We start from the raw sequence: 23,527 nt of genomic DNA, 5'->3' as shown, positions 1-23,527 counted from the left end.
TTTCTTTAAATGTGCATACTGGGTACTATGCATTATCAGGATTGCATGTAAGGTGTGCACCATAAAATGGCATTCAAATGCCTTTCTACAGTGCCTACTAATATCAGAAGCCACTGTGCATTACTGAACTGTGACAATACACAGTCTCCAGTAACTCAAGCAGCCAGTGGTCACAGAAGTGCTAACCTAGCAGGAAACAGGCACAATAGTAGAGTAGGTAGGGCATGTTCATGTTAAAGACTTTTTATAAAATCTAATACTGTAATTCAAAAATGTTGTTGTTTTCAGGGGTGGGGAAGAGAGGAATCCCAAATGACAACTCAAGCAGCCTGCAACTTCTTTTTAAGTCTTTGCTTGGTCCCGAGTTCATGAGCAGTAAATTGAGCCTAATGTATACCATGCTGCCAGAAGCTGCAATAGTGTGAAGCAGCAAGCTGGAAAGACTTGCAGCTCCTTTAGGAAGGAATGTTGTATTTTTAACTCAGCAGTAACAGATATTCTCTGAAGGAGACTTAAACCAATATCAGCATCTGCTTCAAATCATAATTAATCTTTCACAGCAGCACCTGGACTAGGGTGAAATGAAACAGCACCCACTTCTTAATGCCATTCAGTGAATGCAATGGACTTCATTCAAATGTTGGGTTACACTCATTTGTAACATTACATTTAGAATAAAAGGAAGTTTTTTCTGCAAGGCAATACATGTGCATACATCACAAACATAATTAAGCAAACAGCTTTCTTTGTAAAGGCCAAATAACAGAAAGGTTACTTCTGTGGTTCTTTGAGGAAAAGTTACTTCTGCACTTTCACACGTCTGATGTACCTTCCAGTGTTGATGCTTTCATAAAAACAGTGAATGATGGGGGTCACGTTAGTACCATTTCACAGGACTGAAGATTAGGAGCTAAGCTTACATGAAAATGCAGAGGCCATTTCAAAGAATCGCCAAAAACTTCCCCACGTGCAATTACAAAATATTTAAGGGTCAGAAAATGTTTTTAAATGGACTTGTGTACTTTTGTTGATTTATGATGTATAGCAGCCAGATTTATTTTAAAGTTTGCTTTTGTCTTTTTACCTATCAAGAATAGAAAAATCTATTCTTCTCTGATTGTGCTGCAAGACGTCTGGCGTTCCTAGAAATGTTTCCTGTTATATCTAACACTAATTTAAGGGGAAAGGAAGTTTAATATTTGGGCAAAGAAATATTATAGATTATAGATTAATAATTAAGATTAAATAGATGTTAACTAAAAACAAATCCAGAATTTTAAGTAGCCTTACTTAAGATTTCTCCTGAAAATGCTCAACTTTATCTTGGCTCTTGTGCGGTCCTCCAGTTAATCTTTAAGCACAGACAGGACCTGAATTTCTAATGTAAAAAAGGCAAACAAGTAATTTTATAAAGAGATCTTTCAGACCTTCTTTACCTTAAAAAAGAAAGTCAGCAACAAATGGCACAAACCACATTTTTCCCTTTAGCAGGTTACCTATACAAAAACATAACTATTTTCAATTAAACTATTTCAGATTCTAGAGCATATACTGTTTTGCTAGATATATAGGTGAACACTGGAATTTTCAAAAGACCCTAAGTGAGGTAGGTACTCAATCCCCTTTGTATTTCAGTGGGGGCTAAACACCTAACTCATTTAGGCTTCTTTGAAAATCCCAGCCATACATCAGATATAATTAAATTTAGATAATCTTGCAATATAGGAGCTTCTGTTTTACATCTTAGTAACCATTCAAGTGAGGAGTATGTGACGGGGCAGCTCCGCCCCGCACTAGCCCCGGAAGTGACAGACAGGTAGCTCTGTCAGCGGAAGTCCCGCCCTGCCCGTACTGGGCATGCTCCAAATGCTCCGTGAGTATAAAAGGAGGGAATTCAGCTCAGTCTGGGCAGGCAGCCGAAGGTGAAAGACCTAACCGGGCAGCTCCTGCAGAGGACCAGCCGACGCTCTCAGAGCCGCTCGGAGCGGAGGCTTCTTCCGACCGGCACGAACCCCTACCGGGGGAGGAACCAGAGGAGGCGACGACCCCAGAGACTCGCGGAGGACCTTGGGATTCGTGGGCGACCCCGACTCCCAAACCGGTAGGAACCGACCTGGGGTGGGTGGCAGACTGGTACCTTGCCCCCGGTAAACCTCAGCGTGTTTCGGTAGGACCACCCCCGCTGAGCCAGCAGTAAGGTCCTGCTGCCCTGTAACCAAGGGCTTGTTCTATGGACTTTGGCCACTAGGCCGTGTTGCCCTGTAGCCAAGGGCTAATTCCCTGGACTCTGGCCATTAGGCCGTGCTGCCCTGTGACGAGGGGCGTATACCGTCACAGGCTCATTCTATGGACTCTGGCCACTAGGCCGTGTTGCCCTGTAGCCAAGGGCTAATTCCCTGGACTCTGGCCACTAGGCCATGCTGCCCTGCAACCGGGGGCGGTTACATGGACTCTGGCCACTAGGCCGTGCTGCCCTGCAACCGGGGGCGGTTACATGGACTCTGGCCACTAGGCCGTGCTGCCCTGCAACCAGGGGCGTAAACCCTCACAGAGTACAACATGAAATCTACTTATGCAAGTTTTGTTTCCTATTGCGAAACAAACTCATTAATTCCTTATTTTTTAAAAAATCCAATACAACGTATTGGAAAGCCAGTATTTCACACTAGTTAATTTTACAGTTCCTCCTCAGTGAACTGATTTTAAAATACTGCTTTTAATTATAGGGTACATACTGAATATTTCTAGTTTGTCAAGAGAATTCTTTAATGTGTTTTGACAAAAGGAACTAGACCCGCTACATTGCTAGCGCACTGCTAGGTAAGAAACTTGTCTTTCATTTTTTTCAGAAGTATATTTTGTGAGCAAGGGGGCACTTTGGAACAATTTATAAACACACAAGAATTGATATCAAATTTTTGCATTTGTACCTGGAAAAAAATATCTATCATATACAGTTGGTTGGCATAGCAGCAAAAAGATTCTGAAGTGTGAGAAGTTGCAAATCTTTTCTTTTCAAAGGACATACACCAGTTTAGCATTTCGCATAGCCAATGTCTCTCCTAAACTGCCAAATTCAATTTATCCAAATATATTTAGATACAATCCACTACATTTAGAAGCTAATCATAATTAGGAAGCTTTTGTAGTCATTACAAAGATTTTTTTTAAAAAGAATGATGCTATCAAGACATGTTCTAAATACACCTCTACCCCAATATAACACTGTCCTCGGGAGCCAAATAATCTTACTGCGTTATAGGTGAAACCGCGTTATATTGAACTTGCTTTGATCCGCCGGAGTGCGCAGCCCCGCCCCCCCGAAGCACTGCTTTACCATGTTATATCCGAATTCGTGTTATATCAGGGTAGAGGTGTAGCTAGGAGGCTGTATCTGTACATAGCCATTGCAAGCATCATGATGCCACTAATTCTTCCATCAAAGCACAAAGTAATTTGTCATGCTGTATAAAAAACAGCATGAATGTATGGCCTAAAGAGGGGTGGGAGGTGGAAAAATCAATCCTTTTTCCACAGCTAGTCATAAAGAAGCATCCTTTAAATTCAGTGACATATCACAAGGAATATCACGCTTTTGGAATCAATCTCAAATCCCACAGCAAACGTTTGAACTTGTCTGTTATATGCAAGCATAGCATTTTTTCTTTGCTTCTAATTCTTACATATATTTAGCTTTTCCCATCAGCCATCAATTGTATAGGCAATATCAGAATTGCTAAACTAAACAATTTTATTTGATGCTGCTATACCTGCAGTGACCACTGCCAAGTAGAAACTTTACCATAACACTGAATTTATCAAGTACCTCTAATCCTGCACAGTAACAGATTTTTGTGTGTGATGTTCAAGACCCATTTGCAAAAGAGAAGCAGAAGTAGTAATATTGTTCTCAAACTCACTGGCAAAGCTCTACAATTACTACTATTTACATCCATTATCTTTTGGCTGCTGTAAATAGTTGTGGCCATATGAAAGAAAACATCTGAGAGGGAAGGTATTTCCCTGTCTTAACATCCCACACATAGGTTAGTGGCATAAAGAATTCTTGCTTTTTTAGGGAACATAAACTAGCAGGTAAAGCATGAAGATGTTTTAATTAAAAACATCTTCACAAAACTGGGCCATATATGTGAAGACAGGCAAGGTAAGTGACCCAAAGCGGTGACAGTATAGGTATCAGGGACAAGAAGATCATTTTGGATGTGTAAAATCAGATATTATTCAAAATTTGTTTTCCAGCACTTATTAACTTTATCCATTAACATCTCTCTGAATTCTGCCATTCATTACAGTACGTAAACTGAATTCTCCCACTCTATTTTTAAAAAAAAATGGACCCGGAACAAAAAGATAAGCAGCAACCAAGTGTTTATTTTCACTCAGTAAACCAAAAGTGTTCACATTCTCTATATTCCCTTTTCACACCTCAGACCGATATTGGGAAAACATGCATATCTGAAATACTTGTTATTCTGAGTAAAATTCTTTGCCAGAATTGTTTTCTAAAAAGCAAAGCCTTCATTCTAGGAGATTAAAAACAGACATTTAAGATATAAATAGGCATATGCCTATTTATTTGGACTGTGAAATGTAATTTGGACCTATAAAAAGTTATCACAATAAGCATCATGTTACTAGTGATTTAAAAACGGATGCATTATTTCATATTACAGGTCATTCATACACAATGTTCTGTGCAGTTAGTTATTGCTGCATTAGTGCTAGAGATTGCAAAAGTCAACTGGGAAACTGCCAAGTACTCTATACAGTCATATAAATCCAGACGTTGAAGATAACAAGCTGTTGCCTGGTATGCTAAGTGGCTCATCTCACCATGACCATGTAACCAGTACTTCATAAACTTCATTGGCGGCCTACTGGTTTCCAAATACAATTCAAAATGCTGGTTTTGATCTAAAAAGCCCTAAATGGCATGGAATCCACCTATTTGAAAACTGTCACTTGACCACTGCTATTTTTAATTGTTCTCACTGCACTTTCCAGGTCAGATTTTTAACAACACTTAGCACTGGTCTAACTTTAATGTCTTGGCAGAACATTACAGTCTGGCATGAATATCTGTTAAGCTTACATAAAGATCAGACCTTCTAAGATAAAGATAAAGACCTTCTAAATGCAAATGTGTCTAATCCTTAGCCAATACCTGGTTTTCTAATCCTTTTAAATCTAAAACTATAAAGTAGTACAAATTCAGACGCAGATATCCAGTCACGACACACATACATGCTCACTTGTAAATTTACAGAAATTGTATTGTACATAAGATTCAAGTTATACCCTTACTCTTACTGTAGTCTTCTTCATTATAAGATTTTTTTTTTTAAATGTGTGATAAAGCTGTAGTGACGAGCATTAAGACTATTCTTGATTTATATGAACATTTTAATCTTCATAAGAAATATTTTAGCCACTTTTAAAAATCTAGCAGATATTTACTTCTGAAGATACTACTAAAGGAAGCAGGATGTAAATTTTTACAAGATTAATAATGAAATACGTAGCCTTTCATCACTGGTTACCAGTTCAAACTCAACCCAAATCAGAAATGAATAAAGGCTGTTTCTATCTCTGGCTCTTTGAAGGTCTACATCAGGGATCGGCAACCTTTGGCACGCAGCTAACACTTCCACCCTCTGCAAACTGTGTATTCCTGTGCAAACTTTTTAGTTTAAACTCTACTTGTTATTAGAAGCCTTGTTATTCCTCTATTTTGAATGTTCTTCTAGAGCAAGGGTCGGCAACCTTTGTCACGCGGCTCACCAGGGCTGGGCCGGTTTGCTTACCTGCCGCGTCCGGTTCGCCGCTCCAGGCCAATGGGGGCGGCGGGAAGCGGCGCAGGCCGAGGGATGTGCTGGCCGCCGCTTCCCGCCGCCCCCATTGGCCTGTGACGGGGAGCCGCGATCGGCTGAACCTGCGGACGCAGCAGGTAAACAAACCAGCCCGGCCCACCAGGGTGCTTACCCCGGCGAGCCGCATGCCAAAGGTTGCCGACCCTTGGTCTACACGATATGGGTTTGACTGTCTCAGTTATTAGTAAACAAATGTCCAGATCAGAGAAGACCACCTCAACAACTAGCATGCCTGTTGGCAGTTTCAGTAAAGGAATTCAATGAACAGACTATTCTCACATTTTGAGGTGACCCTTCCAAGCCAGTATGGGAAAATTTGAATTGTTGCCATCTGTGTTGTTCCTATTCCAAGCCTGTTACTTCAGCATCTTTCATCAACATTAATTTCAGAAATATTGTTAAAAGAAATTAGAAAAAAAAGTGTTCCAAATTTAAATGAATAACATTATTAACTATTTTATAAATTAATCATGTGGTTAATATATACCAAACAGAATATAAAAGATCAGCTGTTCTCAAACTGAGGGTCGGGACCCCGTTTTAATTGATAAGGGCTGGCATTAGACTTGCTGGGATCCAGGGCCGAAGCCCCACCACCCAGGGCCAAAGCCCAAGGGCTTCAGCACTGGGTGGCAGGACTCAGGTTAAAGGCCCCAAGTGTGGGGCTGAAGCCCTTGGGCTTTGGCCTCCGCCACCCTTGGTGGCGGGGCTTGGGTGTTGGTTTCCCCCTTCCCCCACCTTGGGTGGTGGGGCTCAGTCAGGCTCAGGCTTCGGTCCCCCCTCCTTGGGTCATGTAGTAATTTTTGTTGTCAGAAGGGGGTCGTGGTACAATGAAGTTCGAAAACCTCTGATCTAAATTAAAAATAATCCCCAAAACACTTGGTCTGTAATTTAAAATTCAGAACAAAACAGGTTATAGTCATTAGGAGTGAATGGTTTATACACTTGAAAATTAGCTACCAGTGATTAAAATGACATTGAAGTACATTTTCAAATGTTGTTCTGATAGGTCACTTTGTAGTCCCTGAAATATAAGTAGTAAAGACTTTATAAATCAATCACAAGTGTACTGGGAATTAGGATTACAGTTCCAAAAGTCTTTATTGGTCCTAAAAATTATCAGTTCTCATTCCTCTTACCCCAATTAAAAACTGGAAAAGCCATTCCACTATAGCCATAAGACTTATCGCACGCAGGTTCAACTACCTTAGTTAGGAGGAAGATCACAGGAAGGGTGGTATTAGGATTACTTTACTGAAGAGTCATCCTTCTTTGAAAGCTAATCCTTCAAACAAGGTTATTTCTAAAAAAATTTACATCTGAACTGAACATTTTTCTCTAACTAGGTATCTAAGGAGGACTGTTCCAAGATGCCTAGAATGGAAAGGAAAACAAAGGCTTCTACCTTCCTCATAGTTGTTGGGAAAAAGTTAGCATATCAAATGAAGCTGGAGTGCAATGTCCTGGAATCCTGAGGCAATACTTGTTATGACATAGGTATATCTGCTGCATGCAGTCTCCAAATATCAGGGACTTTACACTCAAATAAGGCTCTCCCCCCGCAGGAAAGATCATTTAGATTAAGGTAGGGTTCAAATTTAAGAATAGCTATTCCTAATTAATTCCCTGTGGGGAATTATTCTAATTCTGAAATAAGAGCACCTTCCAGAATAACTTCCTGTATACACAAGCTCTAAGTAAAGAGGTGAACATCTTTGGCCATCGAGTGTGCTTATGCAGAAGCAGCTTCCTAAATAGGATAGGATAAAATATGTTCCTTTCGCAAACAGCAAGGGATTGCAGAATAAGACATACAATACAATCACATATCTGTTTACAATATACACTCAGACCTAGTCTACACTTAAAAGTTAGGACAGCAGAGCTTTGGTGCTTAGTGGTGTGAAAAATACAATTTATAGCGCTGACCTAACCCCCAGTGCAGATGCACCTAGGTCAGATTCTTCCAGCGACCTAACTACTGCTGCGGAAGAAAGTGCAATACCTACAGCATTGGAAAAACCTCTTCCATCACTGTAGGAAACATCTACACTACAGTGCTAGAGCAGCATAGCTACAGCGCCATAGCTGTGCCCCTGTAGTGCCCATACTGTAGTCAGGGCCTTAGATAGTATACTAGGTGCTATAGAAAAGCCTCCGATAGATGCCAGCCTTTCTGAGCTTAATTCTACAATGATAAAACAGTTCAAATACAACTGTAGTCTTGTGTTTAAAAAGATCTGAAATCTTCTTTCCTTCTTAAAAAAAAAAAAAAAAAAAAGACTTTACACACCATAAGGTCCAATACACATGAGACATTGTCTTGAGCCTACTAGGACATTATAGGATTGCAGTGGTGACAATTCCCCCAAAATATCATTAAAACAATCACGTCACATCACACTTACCCACAGCGCTCAAGATCAGTCTCTAACAAAAATATTTTGCAGCAGACTGGGACACTAATATTCATAATAAGGGACAACTATAGGGGCAGCAATAAAAGAACAAGAAGAACAAACTTCTTGAAGATGTTTCAGATATGGGGATAGTTTTCAGCTACACCAGTGGCTCTCAACCTGTGGTCCACAGACCCGTGGGAGTCTGCAAACTATGTCTAAAGGGATCTGCATCTCCATTCAAAAAATTTTAGGGGTCCACTAAGCAATACTACCAGCCTTTTTGCTTTGACAAGTTTACTCTGATGCAATACACAAAGCAATTTTTGTACAAGATATAGCTTCACAAAACGTGTTGCGCACAAACAGGTTTCCTTCCCTTTCTACCACACTCATGTTATTCCACAGTTTCGTGTCATAAACTTAAAACAACTGCAATACAAGTTATGGAAACTGCATTAGAACTATGTAGTTAAAGCAAATTTATCTGAATCTAACTTTAAGACTGCATATGAAACTTACATTTGAAAAGAATGATTGGAATGAAAATTCTAATCTCTACTATAAGAACATAATAGCACAATAACTTTAATGCAAGTCTACATCTTCAACTGATGTAAATGAGAGGCAGTAAGAAATGTAAAATATAAGTGTTAAGGTTCCAACATAAACCCACAAAGGAAAGGAAAATTATGGGCTATGGTAATCAGTCCCATAGTGCCTACCTACATCATTAACAGACTTGTCAAACCTTTATCACCTGAAAACACAAATTCCCTGATCTTGATTCATTTTATACCACACACAAGGCTTAAATGTATGCTTACTCACAAAGATCAAACACAAATTCAGATAAACTTATGGGTCAGATAAACTTGTGTGGGAACAAAAATAGTGGAGCATGAAAACCTCTCTGACCACATCTTTTCTAGTGAACATTTCCAACATCTGAGATTTTGCTCTTAGCTTCTCCCATTAGGACAGAGACGTGAGCAGAATATTCGGACACACCTAAGGCAACAATATCAAGTATCAGATTTGAAATCCTTTGATCACCTGGCCCTGTTATACAGCCTTCAAAAGATCAGTTTTAGAAATCTCCAACATTAATCCTTCCTCCACACCAGAATAGTCCAATTATGCCCACAGCAAACTATTCACAATTCTCAAAGTAACTACAAAGCCAAAGTCAGGCAAATCTAAACGATTAATTGCCGTTCTGTGCCATCCAAACAATGGCGAAGCAGCAACTCTCTTGATGAAAGCAAAGGATTTTACCATATGTTTAGAGAGACATTTAAAAACAATCATAAAAGGGTAACAGGAAAAAGAGCTTTTCACCTCTAGGTTAGTGCTTCAAGTAAGGCCCACAATAGAAAACTGTTAGTCTAATAGACCTTTTACGGTTTGTGAAATCAAACCAAAATCTGAGTTCACAAAGCAGGGACCCACTATTGGCACTAGCTGACACCTTTGTGGCCAGTCTCTGTAGAATCCAAAACCTGAATGAATACAAAGACTGAAATGTCTCATCTTAAGGACGGTCCCTCTATCAACAGAGAGGCACATCCATGGTGCAAAGAAATCTGTCATTGTTTGTACACTTCCTTTTAAAGGGGATAGATTATTTCTATTTACACTGGTGTCAAGTGAGCACCTTAAACCAGCACCAAAGTCACTTCACTTTTTTTATTTCAATTTTTACTATTAAAGTATTTCATTTTGATTCTTAAGCTTTTGTCCTGTCTGTGTCTTGTCTAGCTTTATGAGTCTATGAGTTAATGATGCGTATTGTTTACCTATTCCAGGATGTTTCAACTCCACTTACGGATACAAAGATAAGGGCACTCTATGCAGTGTTGCTTCTGCCTCTTGGCTATCAGTTTATCAACACTTCCACCTTTCAAGATAAAGGATCCATGTGGTAAGTGGAGGAGGGGGGAGGGCAACTGCAGCAATCCCCAAATGGTGTAGTGCACCCCAAAGCCACCACTACTCCTCTGCCCTGAACGCAGCAGACACAGCAGAGGAGATGGGGTCAGAAGCCCTCTTCAGCAATATGCAGGATAATACCTGAAAAATGGACCCAGGAGACCAGCACTGGCTATGTAATTTTTATACCTAATTTCTGGGGTCTGCTTAAGCATGGCCATTATACACCTTTCAAGTCACACCCTTCCTTAATCCGAGTTAACTCCCAGATGTAGACAAGAGCTCAGACTAGCAGGGTGCAATGTCAGGGAAGGGGCCGTCACAGCCCCTCCATCACAAAGCCAATGCTGTGGGAATCTTTCTTCAATAATTCAAAAGCCTCACTCAAGCCTGGTTATCAATCGGAGACCCAGAGCCATTGCCTCCTGGGAGCTTGAGAGACAAGCATGGCCCTGAAACTGATGGAAGCTTGCGTGGGGTGGGGGGAGGTCAGAGCCCCTGACCTCCCCCGACTCAACCTCCCCCACTTCAGGGACACCCCCGCCCGTAAACCCTGCCTGCCGGTGCTCGCACTCCAAGCCTGCGGCCCCAGCGGCTCAGTAGACGTGGCACTGGCTGCTGCGGGAGCCGCCCCCCCGCGCCGGTACCTGTTACTCCAGATGCCGTAGAGCAGCTCCACGAAGGCGAAGGAGAGGTTGAGGCAGAGGAAGAAGAACAGGTTCCGCGAGGTCTTGTCGGACAGGATGGACCTAGATACAGGGCACAGCGGTCACTCGCTGCCGCGGCCCCGGGGAGGGCAACTGCGGCGCGGGGCACGGCCAGGGCCCGGCAGCTGACAGCGTGACCCCGGGGGGCAGCCCAGCGCGGAGCCGCCGCCCCCGCCCCCGCCCTTCCCTCCGCAGGTGGCGGGGTCCCTAGGGCGTCGCTCCCCGGCTCCCAGGCACAGAGCCCCCGCTGAGGCCTGGGGCTGCCGTCTCCACCCCGGCCACTGCCCCCCACCCAGCCCCGGGGAGCGCGCCCCGGGAGACCCCCCCCAGGCCCGGCCCCCGCCGCTCACCTGAACCAGCCCGAGACCTTGCTGACCAGGTTGAACTTGGGCGGTTTGTACTCATCGTCCTTGATGGACAAAGGCAACATCTTCCGGGCGCAGGCGACCCCGGAAAGGAGCGGGGCAGGCTGGGAGCGGCGCGGCTGCAGCGCCCCTTCGCCGCGCCGGGATCTGCTTCCGACACTTCCGGCACCTGCTCTGCGCCTGCGCAGACGCCACGAGGGAGAGTGGGCGTGACCAGAAACCCAGTTCCATGTTTGGGGGCGGAGCTAGACCAGGAGAGGCGGGCGATTGGCAGGACAATGGCCCCAGACTCTATCCGGAAGGGGCGGGGATGTGTGAGGGGAAGCTGGTGTCTGAGCCTGCCGGCGTGTTCTCTTCCCGCTTACTTCCCGGCGGGTCCGGGTAGGCTGGGCTGTTTGTGGGGGTGCTGTGGCCCGCAGCTGAGCTCCTTTAGCCAGAACTTGCGGAGGAGACATGCCTGTGATCGTTCCTCCTTGCTGCAGCCGTTTACAGCTACACTTCTCCGTCCCGAATCCTTTCCTGGATGTTCAAAAAATGACCTTTCCTTAAGTCTGCCCTCTCTCACCACCCAGAATCCTCTGTGGTGCGCCCATAAGTACCTCCTTTCTAAATCAAAATAATCCTCTTTTTACTGCATAGCTTCACTGCTTGACCCAGCCCCCTAGACACCACAGCTTGAAAGCGCAGTTCAGGAAAATCAATAATTTGCTTGCAGATCACTTTCATCTTTTGATAGGCGAGAGAAGCTGTATGGATCCTCCCTCCGCCAACACACACACCAGTCCAGGGACGCATTCTATACAGCAATTTCTTTAGCTATTTGATTTCCATGCATTTTATACAGCGTTCTCCGAGGCAGTCAAATCCTAACACCTTCTTGAAAGATTATGTTGTTACTAAATAAAAACTACCGAAGGTGGCTGCAAAATCCTCACTGTACTATAATATCCTACACGGTAAAATAGTATTTGTATCAGCGAAGGCGTGAATAGGTTAGATATGTAGATTTCCCCTTTTATTTTCTATCTAAATGAACTTCACATAATTATAATATCTTGCTTTTCTGTGTGACCCGCAATCTATAGAGAAATATTTGTATTTGAACGGGAATGAGGAAGAGATTTAATAATAGAGACTGTAAGAGAAATAAGGGAAATTTAGTTTTATACATTCTCAGGTATATTTCAAGGTGAACTTCTCTTCCCATAAAACAGATGGGTACCATCTGTGACACTGAAAACAAACACATGCAAAAAATATCTGACTCTCTGTAAGAATCAAAGCTTGATTGAAAGAAGAGTTGAGACAAACTGTTATGGTCGGGATAAAGCATGAACTACAAATTCGAGCCTGCTGGGAGGAGGAGTGTTTTCATCCAGCAGGAAGTACTATGCCACAGAAAGGGAAGGTAGTACGGGCTTGTTCCAGCCCTTCTGCTGAATCTCTCATGTTGGGATGAGGAGAGGAGGGTTTTTCTATCAATGTTGTTGACATAAAAATACAACCAGTGCAAGCTAACTGAGTTTACAAAAAATGTGCAGACTTCTTATGCTCGGTTAAAAAAATCTCCATTCTTCCTCATGTAAATCAAGGCTTAGACAAATAAGCTGTCTGGCTCACGGTCTCCAGCATTCTAGGTAAGGATACAATAAAATGCAATAATATGGAAGGTATTTTAAATTTGGACAACGATGTGAAGTGGCTGTTCTTTGAATAATTTAATTTATTTGGTTTTTTTTTAATGAACTGTTTTCATAAAATGAATGCTGATTATTAGAATGGGTAGGGGGATACTGTGTAGGCAGAGAGACAGCAGCTTCAGAAGAATTCTTTCTTAAAAGGAGGGTTAAAATTGCATATCTTGACTTTCTCAGTATTTGTTTTGTATTTTATTTCTGTTTAAAAGAGGTAAATATGCCTTACAAAGGAATGTTGAATCTTTGAATATGGGAAGAAGCCCAATACCGTTGTACTGGAATTTTATATCCTACTTTGCTGCATTGTTCAGCAAATTCAGGGCTGGCTCTAGGTTTTTTGCTGCCCCAAGCAAAGAAAATTTTGGCTACCCCCCGTCCAACCCCTGGGCTCGTCGCCGCACCCCCCTGCCGCCCCAACCCTGGGCTTTCCCCCACCACCCGCACTCCCTGCCCTGGGCTCCCCCCCCCCCCGACCCGCACCCCCCTGCCATCCCAGCTCTGGGCTCTCACCCCCCCAACCACACCCCCCTGCCGCCCCAGCCCTGGGCTCCCCCTACCTCCCCACCATTGCCCCACACACACACCTCCTGCCACCCCAGCCCTGGGCTCTTCCCCCCCCCGCCCTGCACCCTCCTTCCGCCGCAGCCCTGGGTCACTGGTAACTCGCTCCCAGGGCGGGTCATTCAGCAGGAATTTTGGGTGTGCACAGAACACAGACAGGATTGGTTCCCATATGGTTACAGAACTGCAGTAAAGTGGAACAATTTTTAGCTTGTGTGATTGGAGAATATCTGGATGCATATTATAAGACATACATAAATGAGGAAAAGTTGAGGTGCCTTTATTATTCTTTTGTTCCACTCTTTCTTTCTATGAGGAATTTGCCAATGCAATATCACTGTCTTCCTTTTAAACAAACAAACAAACAAACAAACAAAAGGCAATGGCTGTTGAAAATAGCAATTCCAGTCCTAATAACCACTGGGAAGCATTTCTTGCTCAATTTTATCCTACTTTTTCTACAGCAAGTTACAGTGGATCAGTATATTTGACTTGGGAGAAATGAAGTAACAGCCGCCCAAACTGAGCTTGAGCACTCCTGAATTTTGAGGTGTTCAAATCTAGAAGGCAGGTGCTGCGGGGGGGGGCTGTGGCTCCGCAGGGGAGCACGGCAGCATGTATGCAGCAGCGTGTCTGGCGCTGCGCGAAGCCAGACACGCTGGTCTGAGTGGCACGGTAAGGGGGCTGGGGGGTTGGAGAAGGGGTAGGGGGTTCCGGGGGGGCAGTCAAGGGTCAGGGAGAAGGGGGGGTTAGATGGGTCAGGGGTTCGGGGGGGGCAGTCAGGGGACAGGCAGCAGTTGGATAGGCATGGGAGTCCCAGGGGTTTGTCAGGGGACAGGTAGAGGGTGGGGTCCTAGGGGGGAAGTTGGGGGGGTCTCAGGAGGGGGCAGTTGGTGACAAGGAGAAGGGAGGCTTAGATAGGGGGTGGGGTCCCAGGAGGGGGCAATCAGGGGACAAGGACCAGTGGGGCTTAGATAGGGGGTGGGGTCCTGGGGGGCAGTTGGGGCAGGGGTCCTGGGAGGGGGTGATCAGGGAGCAGGGGGGTTGGATGGGTTGGGGTTTCTGTGGGGGGCAGTCGGAGGGGCTGGATGGGGGCAGGGTGGGGCTACCTTCTCTCCCCGTGGAATGTCCTATTTTTGAATATTAAAACATGGAATCCCTACTCACAGTGCAGCTCTCCATTCAAAGTAGGCTGCAGCATGAGGTCTCAGCTTCCTCACTCCCTCCCCCTCTTTCCTGTTGGTAGTGGCCAAGGGAATGCTGGGAAATGTAGTTCTTTCCCTGCTCCAGGGCTGGCTCTATAGGCAGGGAGCTAACCAAGGAACTACAGCTCCCAGGGCCCCCTTTTGGTTCTCAGCTCCCATGCTGGATTCCTGCCGCCCCTGCAAATGGGCTGCCCCAAGCAGGTGCTTGCTTTGCTGGTGCCTAGAGCCGCCCCTGAGCATATTCATACATGAAAGCACCATGATACTAATTCTAATTTAATATCTTAAATCGAGATTCATCTGTGATATCCTTATTTAGCATTTACAGCCCATTGTATGTCATTAAGTAAACACAAATGTACAGAAACCCAAAAGTTTTAAAATAGCACATAGCACTTATGTTTGCATTTTCAATGTGCTTTAAAATATTAAGTAGTTAATCTTCACAACAATCTTGGCAAGTATCACAATGCCTGTTTTGAAAATAGGGAATCTGAGATACAATTTAAGATCCACATTTTTAAAAATTCATATTGATTGCAGCTGTATCGGTTTTCTGGAGACCATCTTGAGACACCTCTGGGATGACAAGTTCTGAGAAGCTGCAGCTCCTATTGATTTAAATAGGAATTGCACTTCCAAAAGTTAGGCACAATGGTGTCTCAAATTGGACACCCACAAATTGAGGCAACCAAACTCAGTGGTCACTTTTGAAAATGGTGTAAGTGATTTCTTCAAGGCCACACAGAATCAGAACCAGAACCTAAACTCAGGAGGTCCTGACTGCCTAACACATGTTCAGATCACTAGACTGTGCTGTAAATATACAGACTTTCCAATCTGCATTTCTATCAGTAAAGTTTATATAACCTAAAATAAGTTATTTTGTTGATATGGAAGCATAGGTTCAACAACTTAATGCTAGCTCTTCCTCTTCCAAGTTTCCATATTTCTGTTGTCCAAACATAGAAGGAGGTATCTATGTTCCTCACACAGACAGATTTAACAAAAAAAAACCCTCACTAATTTCCTCTTAGTCTGGAGAAAAGAAGATGGGGGGAGGGGGAGAACATAAGTTTTCAAGTACACAAAAGGTTGTTACAAGAAGGAGGGTGAAAAATTGTTCTCGTTCTACGTAGTCCTGCCTTGACAGCAGGGGACTGGACTCTAGATGACCTATTGAGGTCCCTTCCCGTCCTATACTTCTATGATTGTCTTCCATCCAAAACGTAGGAAATGCTCACTCTGATTCGCAGCAATGGAAAATGCCATGTCTGCAGTTCACAGATCCCCATAGAGTGCTCACCCTTATTATTAACTATTTGTGTTAGAGTGCTAGCTAGAGGTGCCAACAAAAATTGTGGCCCTATTGTGCTAGGCACAGTGCAAACACAGAGTATAAATAACCCTTCCCCAAATAACTTAATTTAATAATTTAAATAGAGAGAGGGAGGGGAAGTATTTCCCTTTCTATAAAATGAGGATGCCACTAGACAGAGAGATTAAGGCCCCAATCCTGCAATGGCCTGCAGGCAGGGAGACCCCTAGTTGCTTCACTGGCACAAGTGACCTGTCCAATGTCGTATGGGAAATCTGTGACAAAACTATGAACTGAACCTGGATCTCCTGGACTGCAATCTAGTACCTTAACTACAAGACCATCCTTCCTTTCTGATCTTCCACTTTTGCTACCATCCCACCTACCCTCTTGCCCCTGAACTTTTATTGCCATCCCCACCTAACCTGCCTTCAGATGAGATGGGAAAAATCGTAAAACCAACTGATCACCATACATGCTTCCCCTTTAACCTCTAAATCAACCAATAAACGTGGGAGATGGAGAACATGAAAGGTATGGGAGACTATCACCTGAACCAGCTGTGATTATGGTAGCCTACGATGTACTGTAATGTGGTCTAGTGGATACGGCATATTGGACTGAGATTGAGGACACCTGAGTTCTTTTCATAGCTCTGTGTCACCAACCTGATGTTTCATTTTGGGCAGGTCACGTCATCTTTCTGTGCCTCTGTTTCTCTTTCCACCCTATCTTGTTTATTTAGATCGTAAGCTCGTCCAGACTACCTAGCAAAACGGGGGCCTGTGTTGTTTGTAAGTGGCCTGTAAGTGTTACTGTAATACAAATAAATAATACTGCAATGAGCAGCTAAATATGCTTGAGGTAAGAACTTTTTTCTTTCTAACATACTGGTTTAGCAATGCATTTTTATAGTGGTCATGAAATCCAATGAAAACTCTTCAGCTGAACAACAGGAAAAGATGGACAGTTGCCAAGAATGTGTACATTCATCGGTTGTTGAGATGAACACTTGCCTTATACACAAACATATATGATTGTGACAGGATCTTGGGTGGTCGGTGAGCAAATGCATGATCAAAAGTTACATAATTCCTTTCACCTCCAACAGATCCATACAGAATTGATTTCACCTAATCAGCACCATCCTTTAAAACAGACCAAAATAAACCCAGTCCAACTTGGCAAAAATGAGGTAAGTACATTTTTTAAAAACTAAAAGTATGACTTTATTAAATTGTTTCACGCTAATATTTTCTAAACTGGTCTATATATTATGTAATTAATTAAGTGCTTGCATTTATTGTATCCAGAGGAAAGTAACATCCCTGTAAACTTTAAATACTTTCTTTAGGGTTTTAAACATGAAGGATCATCACATGCCACCAATTTTTAAACAGAACTCCCCACTGAAATCAATGGGGGGAGAGGTGCTTCTGCTTAAGCAAAACAAAAAGCCACTCCCAGCATGATATCACCCACTAGTTGTTTTTTAATAATCTTTATTGATCAGTAGCAAGCTTAGAAAGTTGCATCTGACTCATATCTGTCTTGAGAATAAAAGAGAGCCAAGTACATAACAATTTAAAATGTTTACCTAGGATACACATCAACAAAGAATCCTCCCTGCGTACCTGCCCTATGAGAAAGAGTGAGGTCCATGTTAATTTTACATTGAACTGACAAATATGTAGGGAGACGATTGATGAATTTTCTCTTCCCATTTCAATTTTTGTTAATAAAGATGTCATCACATCTGTAAGCTACCAGGAAGAGTTATGGGAATCCGACTACTTCGCTTCTCTTCTGTGGTGATCTTTGTCTTACTCCTTGTGGCAGGTGCTTTAATGGCTTTGCTTCCTAACATTAAAGATGACAAAATGCCCAATTTGCGAAGGGAACCAAAATCCCAGAGCCAATCCGCCTTGGATTCATTTACTCTTGTTATGCAGACATACAATAGAACTGACTTATTGTTGAAGCTCTTAAATCATTATCAAGCCATCCCCCATCTACACAAAGTGGTTGTTGTGTGGAACAATGTTGGGGAGAAGACACCAGAGGAAATGTGGAATTCCCTGGGACCCCATCCTGTACCTGTTGTCTTCAAAGTGCAGACCGTGAATCGCATGAGGAACAGACTCCAGATCTTCCCTGAATTGGAAACAAAAGGTAATGAATGCCTCATTCTTATACGTAGCATTGTTGCTAACAATATTATTTCCACTTTTCAGGACACTTATTTTATATATTACTCAGAACAACTGCATATTTTATCATTATGGAAAAAATCCCACTGACCAAATGAATCCAGAAACCTCTGAATCCAGCAGATGTTGAGCAATTCCACTTAGCAGAAAACAGCAGCAGGGAAGATGTAAGCAGCAGGACAAATGGAGATCCTGTAGCATGGATGTTAGACACCCTCTGCCCCTCGGAGGCTGTATTAGAAGCACTGGGTGGAGGAGAGAATGGGGGGAGGGCGCTTGCTGTACTCATGGAAATGTGACTGCTATCTCAGTTTCCTCTTTCAGGCAAAGGTGACTAGATTAGCTTTCCAGCCAAATCCAAAATTCCTCCCTAATCCAACAAAACTAACATTAAAAAAAAGTCCAAATCATTACAGGGGTTCACATGCCTTCTTCTACAGCAGGGGCGGGCAAACTTTTTGGCCTGAGGGCCACATTGGGTTTCCAAAATTGTATGGAGGGCCGGTTAGGGGATGCTGTGCCTCCCCGAACAGCCAGGCGTGGCCCGACCCTCCCTGCTTCTCGCCCCCTGATGGCCCCCCTGGGACTCCTGCCCCATCCACCCCTCCCTGTTCCCTGACTGCCCCCCGCCCCCTATCCAACCACTCCTCTCATTCCTGACTGCCCCCCTGGGACTCCTGCCCCTATTCAACCCCCCTGTTCCCTGCCCTCTGACCACCCCCCAAACTCCCCTGCCCTCTATCCAACCCCCCCGCTCCCTGTCCCCTTACCACGCTGCCTGGAGCACCGGTGGCTGTCGGCACAAAGCCGCGGTGCCCAGAGCACCAGGACAGGCAGCCATGCTGCCCAGCTGGAGCCAGCCACACCACCGCGCAGCACAGAGTACCGGGTCAGGCCGCGGCTCTACAGCTGCGCGGCAAGGCAAGAGCTCACAGCCCCCGTCGCCCAGAGCATTGTGCTGGTGGCGCAGTGAGCTGAGGCTGCGCAGGAGGGGAGACAGCAGGGGAGGGGCCGGGGGCTAGCCTCCTGGGCCAGGAGCTTGGGGGCCTGGCAGGAGGGTCCTGCGGGCCAGATGTGGCCCGTGGGCCGTAGTTTGCCCATCTCTGTTCTACAGCCCTTTGGTGGAAATCCAAAAGCATATGCTGCTCTCTATATTCCCTCCTTAGCCCAGTCTGATTCTTTAGCCCAAATCACTGCTTCTTCTCCAGGTATTTTTCCCTGCCCTTTGGCTTTTCATCCAGGCCTCTTCCTCAACTTTTTGCAGGAGAGACCCAACAACAAGTCCTGTTTCCTTCAAGTAAAAAGATGCATAAGTCCCACCTCTTTTGTGGTCTCTTTCTTGTTTGTATAAAGGAAACTCTTTTATTTCACTACCCCCTATGCTAGCATACATTGCTACTCAACCTAAAATTCCCAGAAAGCCTCTGATCACTACAGCCCCCAGAATGCCCTGCTGCTTAATCAGGGTTCCACTGAGCCATACCATTGCCTTAAAGGGCTCAGCACACTACTATGTTTCCTCCCTGAGGAACTGACCTACTTGCATCCTGCTTTCACTTCTACATGCAGCATGTTTTCAGGTTCTAGGATCTCATACAAGGCTAGAAGGGACCACAAAATCATCTAGTCTGATTCCCTGTATATAGGCTACCCATCGACTCCACCCAGCACTCACATACCAAACCCAACAACTGAAATTCGACCATAGTATTACACATGAAACTAGACTATTACATGTGACAGGGAGATAACAAGAGCGACAGAGGTGCATGAATGCCTAAGACTTCTGCAATGTCAGGGAACAGATTAAGTGAGATATACCCAGTTAATCCCTGCAGTTGACTGCATCCCATGCTGCAGAGGAAGGTGAACCCTCCCCCCTCCCCCCCCCACCACCCTGCCCAAGATTACCAGAGATCGGAAGCAACAGGCCTTATCCTGCAGTTAATAAGAGGGAATTTTTGCCTATATAATATGCTACTTTTGCCTGTCTAGGTCCCAGAGAAGTGGTGTGGAAATACTTATGTCTTGGTGTTTCCTTGATGTTAAGAAATAATTATTATGTGGAAGATCATATTGTCCAGTATGATGGATTATATGGGATCTGATTTTTTTCCCTTGATTTTTATAGTTGTCCTTTACACAGTATTAAAAAGCTATTAGGACTGCAACCTGACCTGCAATTAGTAAAGTCTGTTGTATTCCTTTGCCAACCCCTCTTCCCGCTCCCACCCCGCCCCCCAGATTTTCCACTGCACAGCTGTTCAGCTATGCTACACAACTTTTAATGCTACAGTGATAGTTTGTGATTGATGATAGCAATAATGTGCTAAAAATTATGTGTGCTTCAGGTCAATTAAACATCTGTTAGAATTGCAAAGTTAAACATCCTTTTCCCTGTAACCTTAATATCTAAGTATACGTTTTCAGCCTAGTGCATGATGATTTAGCTATGCAGCTCATCCCAATGTTCATAGGAGATGTCTGGCTAGCTTGTCATTGCATATAGCACAGGTAAATTCTCACATACAGGCAGTCCTCGGACTTACGACACAATTGGTTCTTGAAAATTGCGTCGTAAGTCAAAACAGTGTAACTCGGAACTGCAATCCACTCCATTGCGGACCGAGGGTCGTAAAGTCAAAACCAATGGTCGCAAGTCGAATCAGGGTGTCAATCTAGAAGCGTCGTATGTGCCATTTGTCGTAAGTCGAAGATCATAAAGTTGAGGACTGCCTGTATTTATCACTTAATGATTTTAAATTTTTCTTTACCTGCATTAAAAAATTAAAATTTCTTTTTCCTCTCTTCAGCTGTTTTAATGATGGATGATGACACACTGATTAGTGCCTATGACCTTGCTTTTGCCTTCTCTGTTTGGCAGGTAATGTTTATATATTGCATCCTGCATATTTATAATGGAGTTTATATCAATTTTACTAAATGGAAAGATTAAATCAGTTCATTGTTGCTATTTCTAGGACATGCTGTTATCATCTGTCATATAGATGATCAGCTAAATTCTAAAAGGCAAGACGCTGAAGAATAATATTTTAATGATACAAAATTACAGACTGCAGGTATAAGCAATGTTTTTACTATTCCTCTGCTTAAAAAGCAAATTACCAAGTCACAGATATCAGAAAATCTAATTGGTTAAATGCAGCAGAGAAAATTTAATTTGATCTGGAAGCTGTGCACCAGAAATCAATAGTAATATTTCTCTTTACTGTGTAGAGATTATCTGTAGGCTTATTTTTGATCCCAAATGCATGAATGCAAATTAACTTTGGCCAGATTCTACTTGGCACTGTATGATGTGGAGTGAAGCAGTGTATCAGTTTCTGCTGGTCATTTTGTATTAACTTGCAACAATCTCCATGTGGTGCAGGCCAGCGGACCACAGAGCTGATTACACCTCTACCCCGATATAACGCTGTCCTCGGGAGCCAAAAAATCTTACCGCGTTATAGGTGAAGCCGCGTTATATCGAACTTGCTTTGATCCGCCGGAGTGCATAGCCCCCCCCCGGAGCACTGCTTTACCGCGTTATATCCAAATTCGTGTTATATCGGGTCGCATTATATCGGGGTAGAGGTGTATTTTATATTATCTGCATCTTTCATAGCAATTAATTTGCACCTCTATCAATAATAGCCTCATAAGGGATTCTTATATTAAGAGGTTTTGTACTGGTGTATTGATTAACATTTTGATTGTAGAGCGGAGCTTTAATTTTGCTATCTTTTGATTTTCTTACAGCAATTTCCAGATCAGATAGTGGGATTTGTTCCTAGAAAGCATGTTTCCACTTCTTCAGGTATATACAGTTATGGCAGCTTTGAATTGCAGACACCTGGATTTGGAAATGGGGACCAGTACTCCATGGTTCTCATAGGAGCAGCATTCTTTCACAGTGGATACCTAGAACTCTTTCAAAAGCAGCCTGATGCTGTTCACACTTTGATAGATGAAACTCAAAACTGTGATGATATTGTCATGAATTTTCTAGTGGCAAAGCATACTGGAAAGCCTTCAGGAGTGTTCGTGAAACCTGTTGACATAAGGAATTTAGAAAAAGAGACTAACAGTGGTTATTCCGGAATGTGGCACCGAGCAGAGCACTTGCTACAAAGATCTTACTGTCTAAATAAATTGGTTAATATTTATAACAGTATGCCATTAAAATATTCTAACATTATGATTTCTCAGTTTGGGTTCCCTAATTATGCCAATCACAAGAATAAAATGTAAGAATGTATAATATAAGGGGTATAAGTTACACATCAAACAGTAAATTCAAGTCAGTGTAAGTTAAATGCTGAGGGACCAGAAGAAGGCATGCATTACTCCAGCTTGTCCTCCTTTACACATAGCCTCTGAATTTTGCCCACAGTATTTTCTTTCCCCAGTGTAAGTTATTGAGAAAGTTTAAAGAACAGTGTGTGTGTAATGTTCACTTATCATAAAATCACCTTCATCTCTTAATACCTGAGAAGCTGTTATTGTCAAAATTACAGGGCCAGACCTTCAAAAGCATGTGCAGAAAAATGTGCAATCACTTGTTGCACACATATGAAGAACTTAATTTCTATTTCTTTAGAATATATTTACCCAATCAAATGATATTTTGGCATATTTGTGTTGTTTATATATATACAGGTCTGTCTCATCTTACGCGGGGGTTCCGTTCCGCGGTTAGCGCATAAAGCGAAAACCGCATATAGCCAAAACCCCATTGAGTTCAATGGCGGGCGAAATCGCCCGCACTACAAGTATAGTATTAAAACTGTTGATTTTCTCTCTTTTTCCCCCCCCCCCCCGACTGCGTAAAGTTGAAATCGCGCATGTTAAATGCGCGTAAGATGCGACAGACCTGTATATTATGCGACTGTTCTATTTTTCTCAACAATTCCTAGTGAAAACTTTTAAGGGCTACACTGAGCTGTTTGCGAGGGTATTAGACTTGGTTATAAAACTCCTCAAAGCTTGTATGTTAACTACTGTTCTTCAGTGTGAAATGTTCCTGAGATTGCAATCAAACCATAAGCCTAACAAAGTCATGGAACAAAGCACAGTCTCAGTATCAAACATCTCTAGGAGCCTCACCTACAACACTGGCCACTGAGGGGTTATGGAGCATGATGTTGCTGATACCGCCTTTTTTCCTATCATTACTTTGCCCACAGTCACTGGAACGCTGTTCAGGAACTGAAAGGTAAATGTTCTAATTGCTAACTTG

The 23,527-nt window shown here is 43.3% G+C and overlaps 2 protein-coding genes across 3 annotated transcripts in view; one reads left to right on the top strand and one right to left on the bottom strand.

Moving 5' to 3' along the window:
* SLC30A7 (solute carrier family 30 member 7) overlaps nt 1–11,464 on the bottom strand; it is a 56,068-nt gene extending 44,604 nt beyond the window's left edge. For both annotated transcript variants that reach the window (XM_065409152.1, XM_065409153.1), the window contains exons 1-2: nt 11,280–11,464; nt 10,870–10,971 (exon numbers count right to left, since the gene is read on the bottom strand). In XM_065409152.1, coding sequence (XP_065265224.1) covers nt 10,870–10,971; nt 11,280–11,359 — 182 coding nt within the window. In that variant the 5' untranslated portion in view covers nt 11,360–11,464. The remainder of the gene's footprint in view (nt 1–10,869; nt 10,972–11,279) is intronic.
* A 6,359-nt stretch (nt 11,465–17,823) lies between these two features.
* On the top strand, nt 17,824–22,539 carry EXTL2 (exostosin like glycosyltransferase 2). The gene is made up of 3 exons (XM_065409868.1): nt 17,824–18,247; nt 21,099–21,169; nt 22,048–22,539. Exons 1-3 carry the CDS (start codon nt 17,854–17,856, stop codon nt 22,537–22,539), a joined length of 957 nt encoding a protein of 318 aa, XP_065265940.1. The 5' UTR covers nt 17,824–17,853.
* The last annotated feature ends 988 nt before the right edge of the window (nt 22,540–23,527 follow it).

Source organism: Emys orbicularis, chromosome 8 (assembly GCF_028017835.1).
Source record: "Emys orbicularis isolate rEmyOrb1 chromosome 8, rEmyOrb1.hap1, whole genome shotgun sequence".
In the NCBI taxonomy this organism is placed as follows: domain Eukaryota; kingdom Metazoa; phylum Chordata; order Testudines; family Emydidae; genus Emys; species Emys orbicularis.
Note: the sequence above shows the minus strand (reverse complement) of the source record. Positions and strands in the feature narration are given on the sequence as shown.

Bases quoted from the DNA above. Each gene is read 5' to 3' on its own strand.
- EXTL2 (XM_065409868.1), top strand. From the start codon at position 17,854: ATGGGAATCCGACTACTTCGCTTCTCTTCTGTGGTGATCTTTGTCTTA. The intron at 18,248-21,098 runs GTAATGAATGCC...TCCTCTCTTCAG, and splicing joins CCCTGAATTGGAAACAAAAG to CTGTTTTAATGATGGATGAT. The intron at 21,170-22,047 runs GTAATGTTTATA...ATTTTCTTACAG, and splicing joins TTGCCTTCTCTGTTTGGCAG to CAATTTCCAGATCAGATAGT.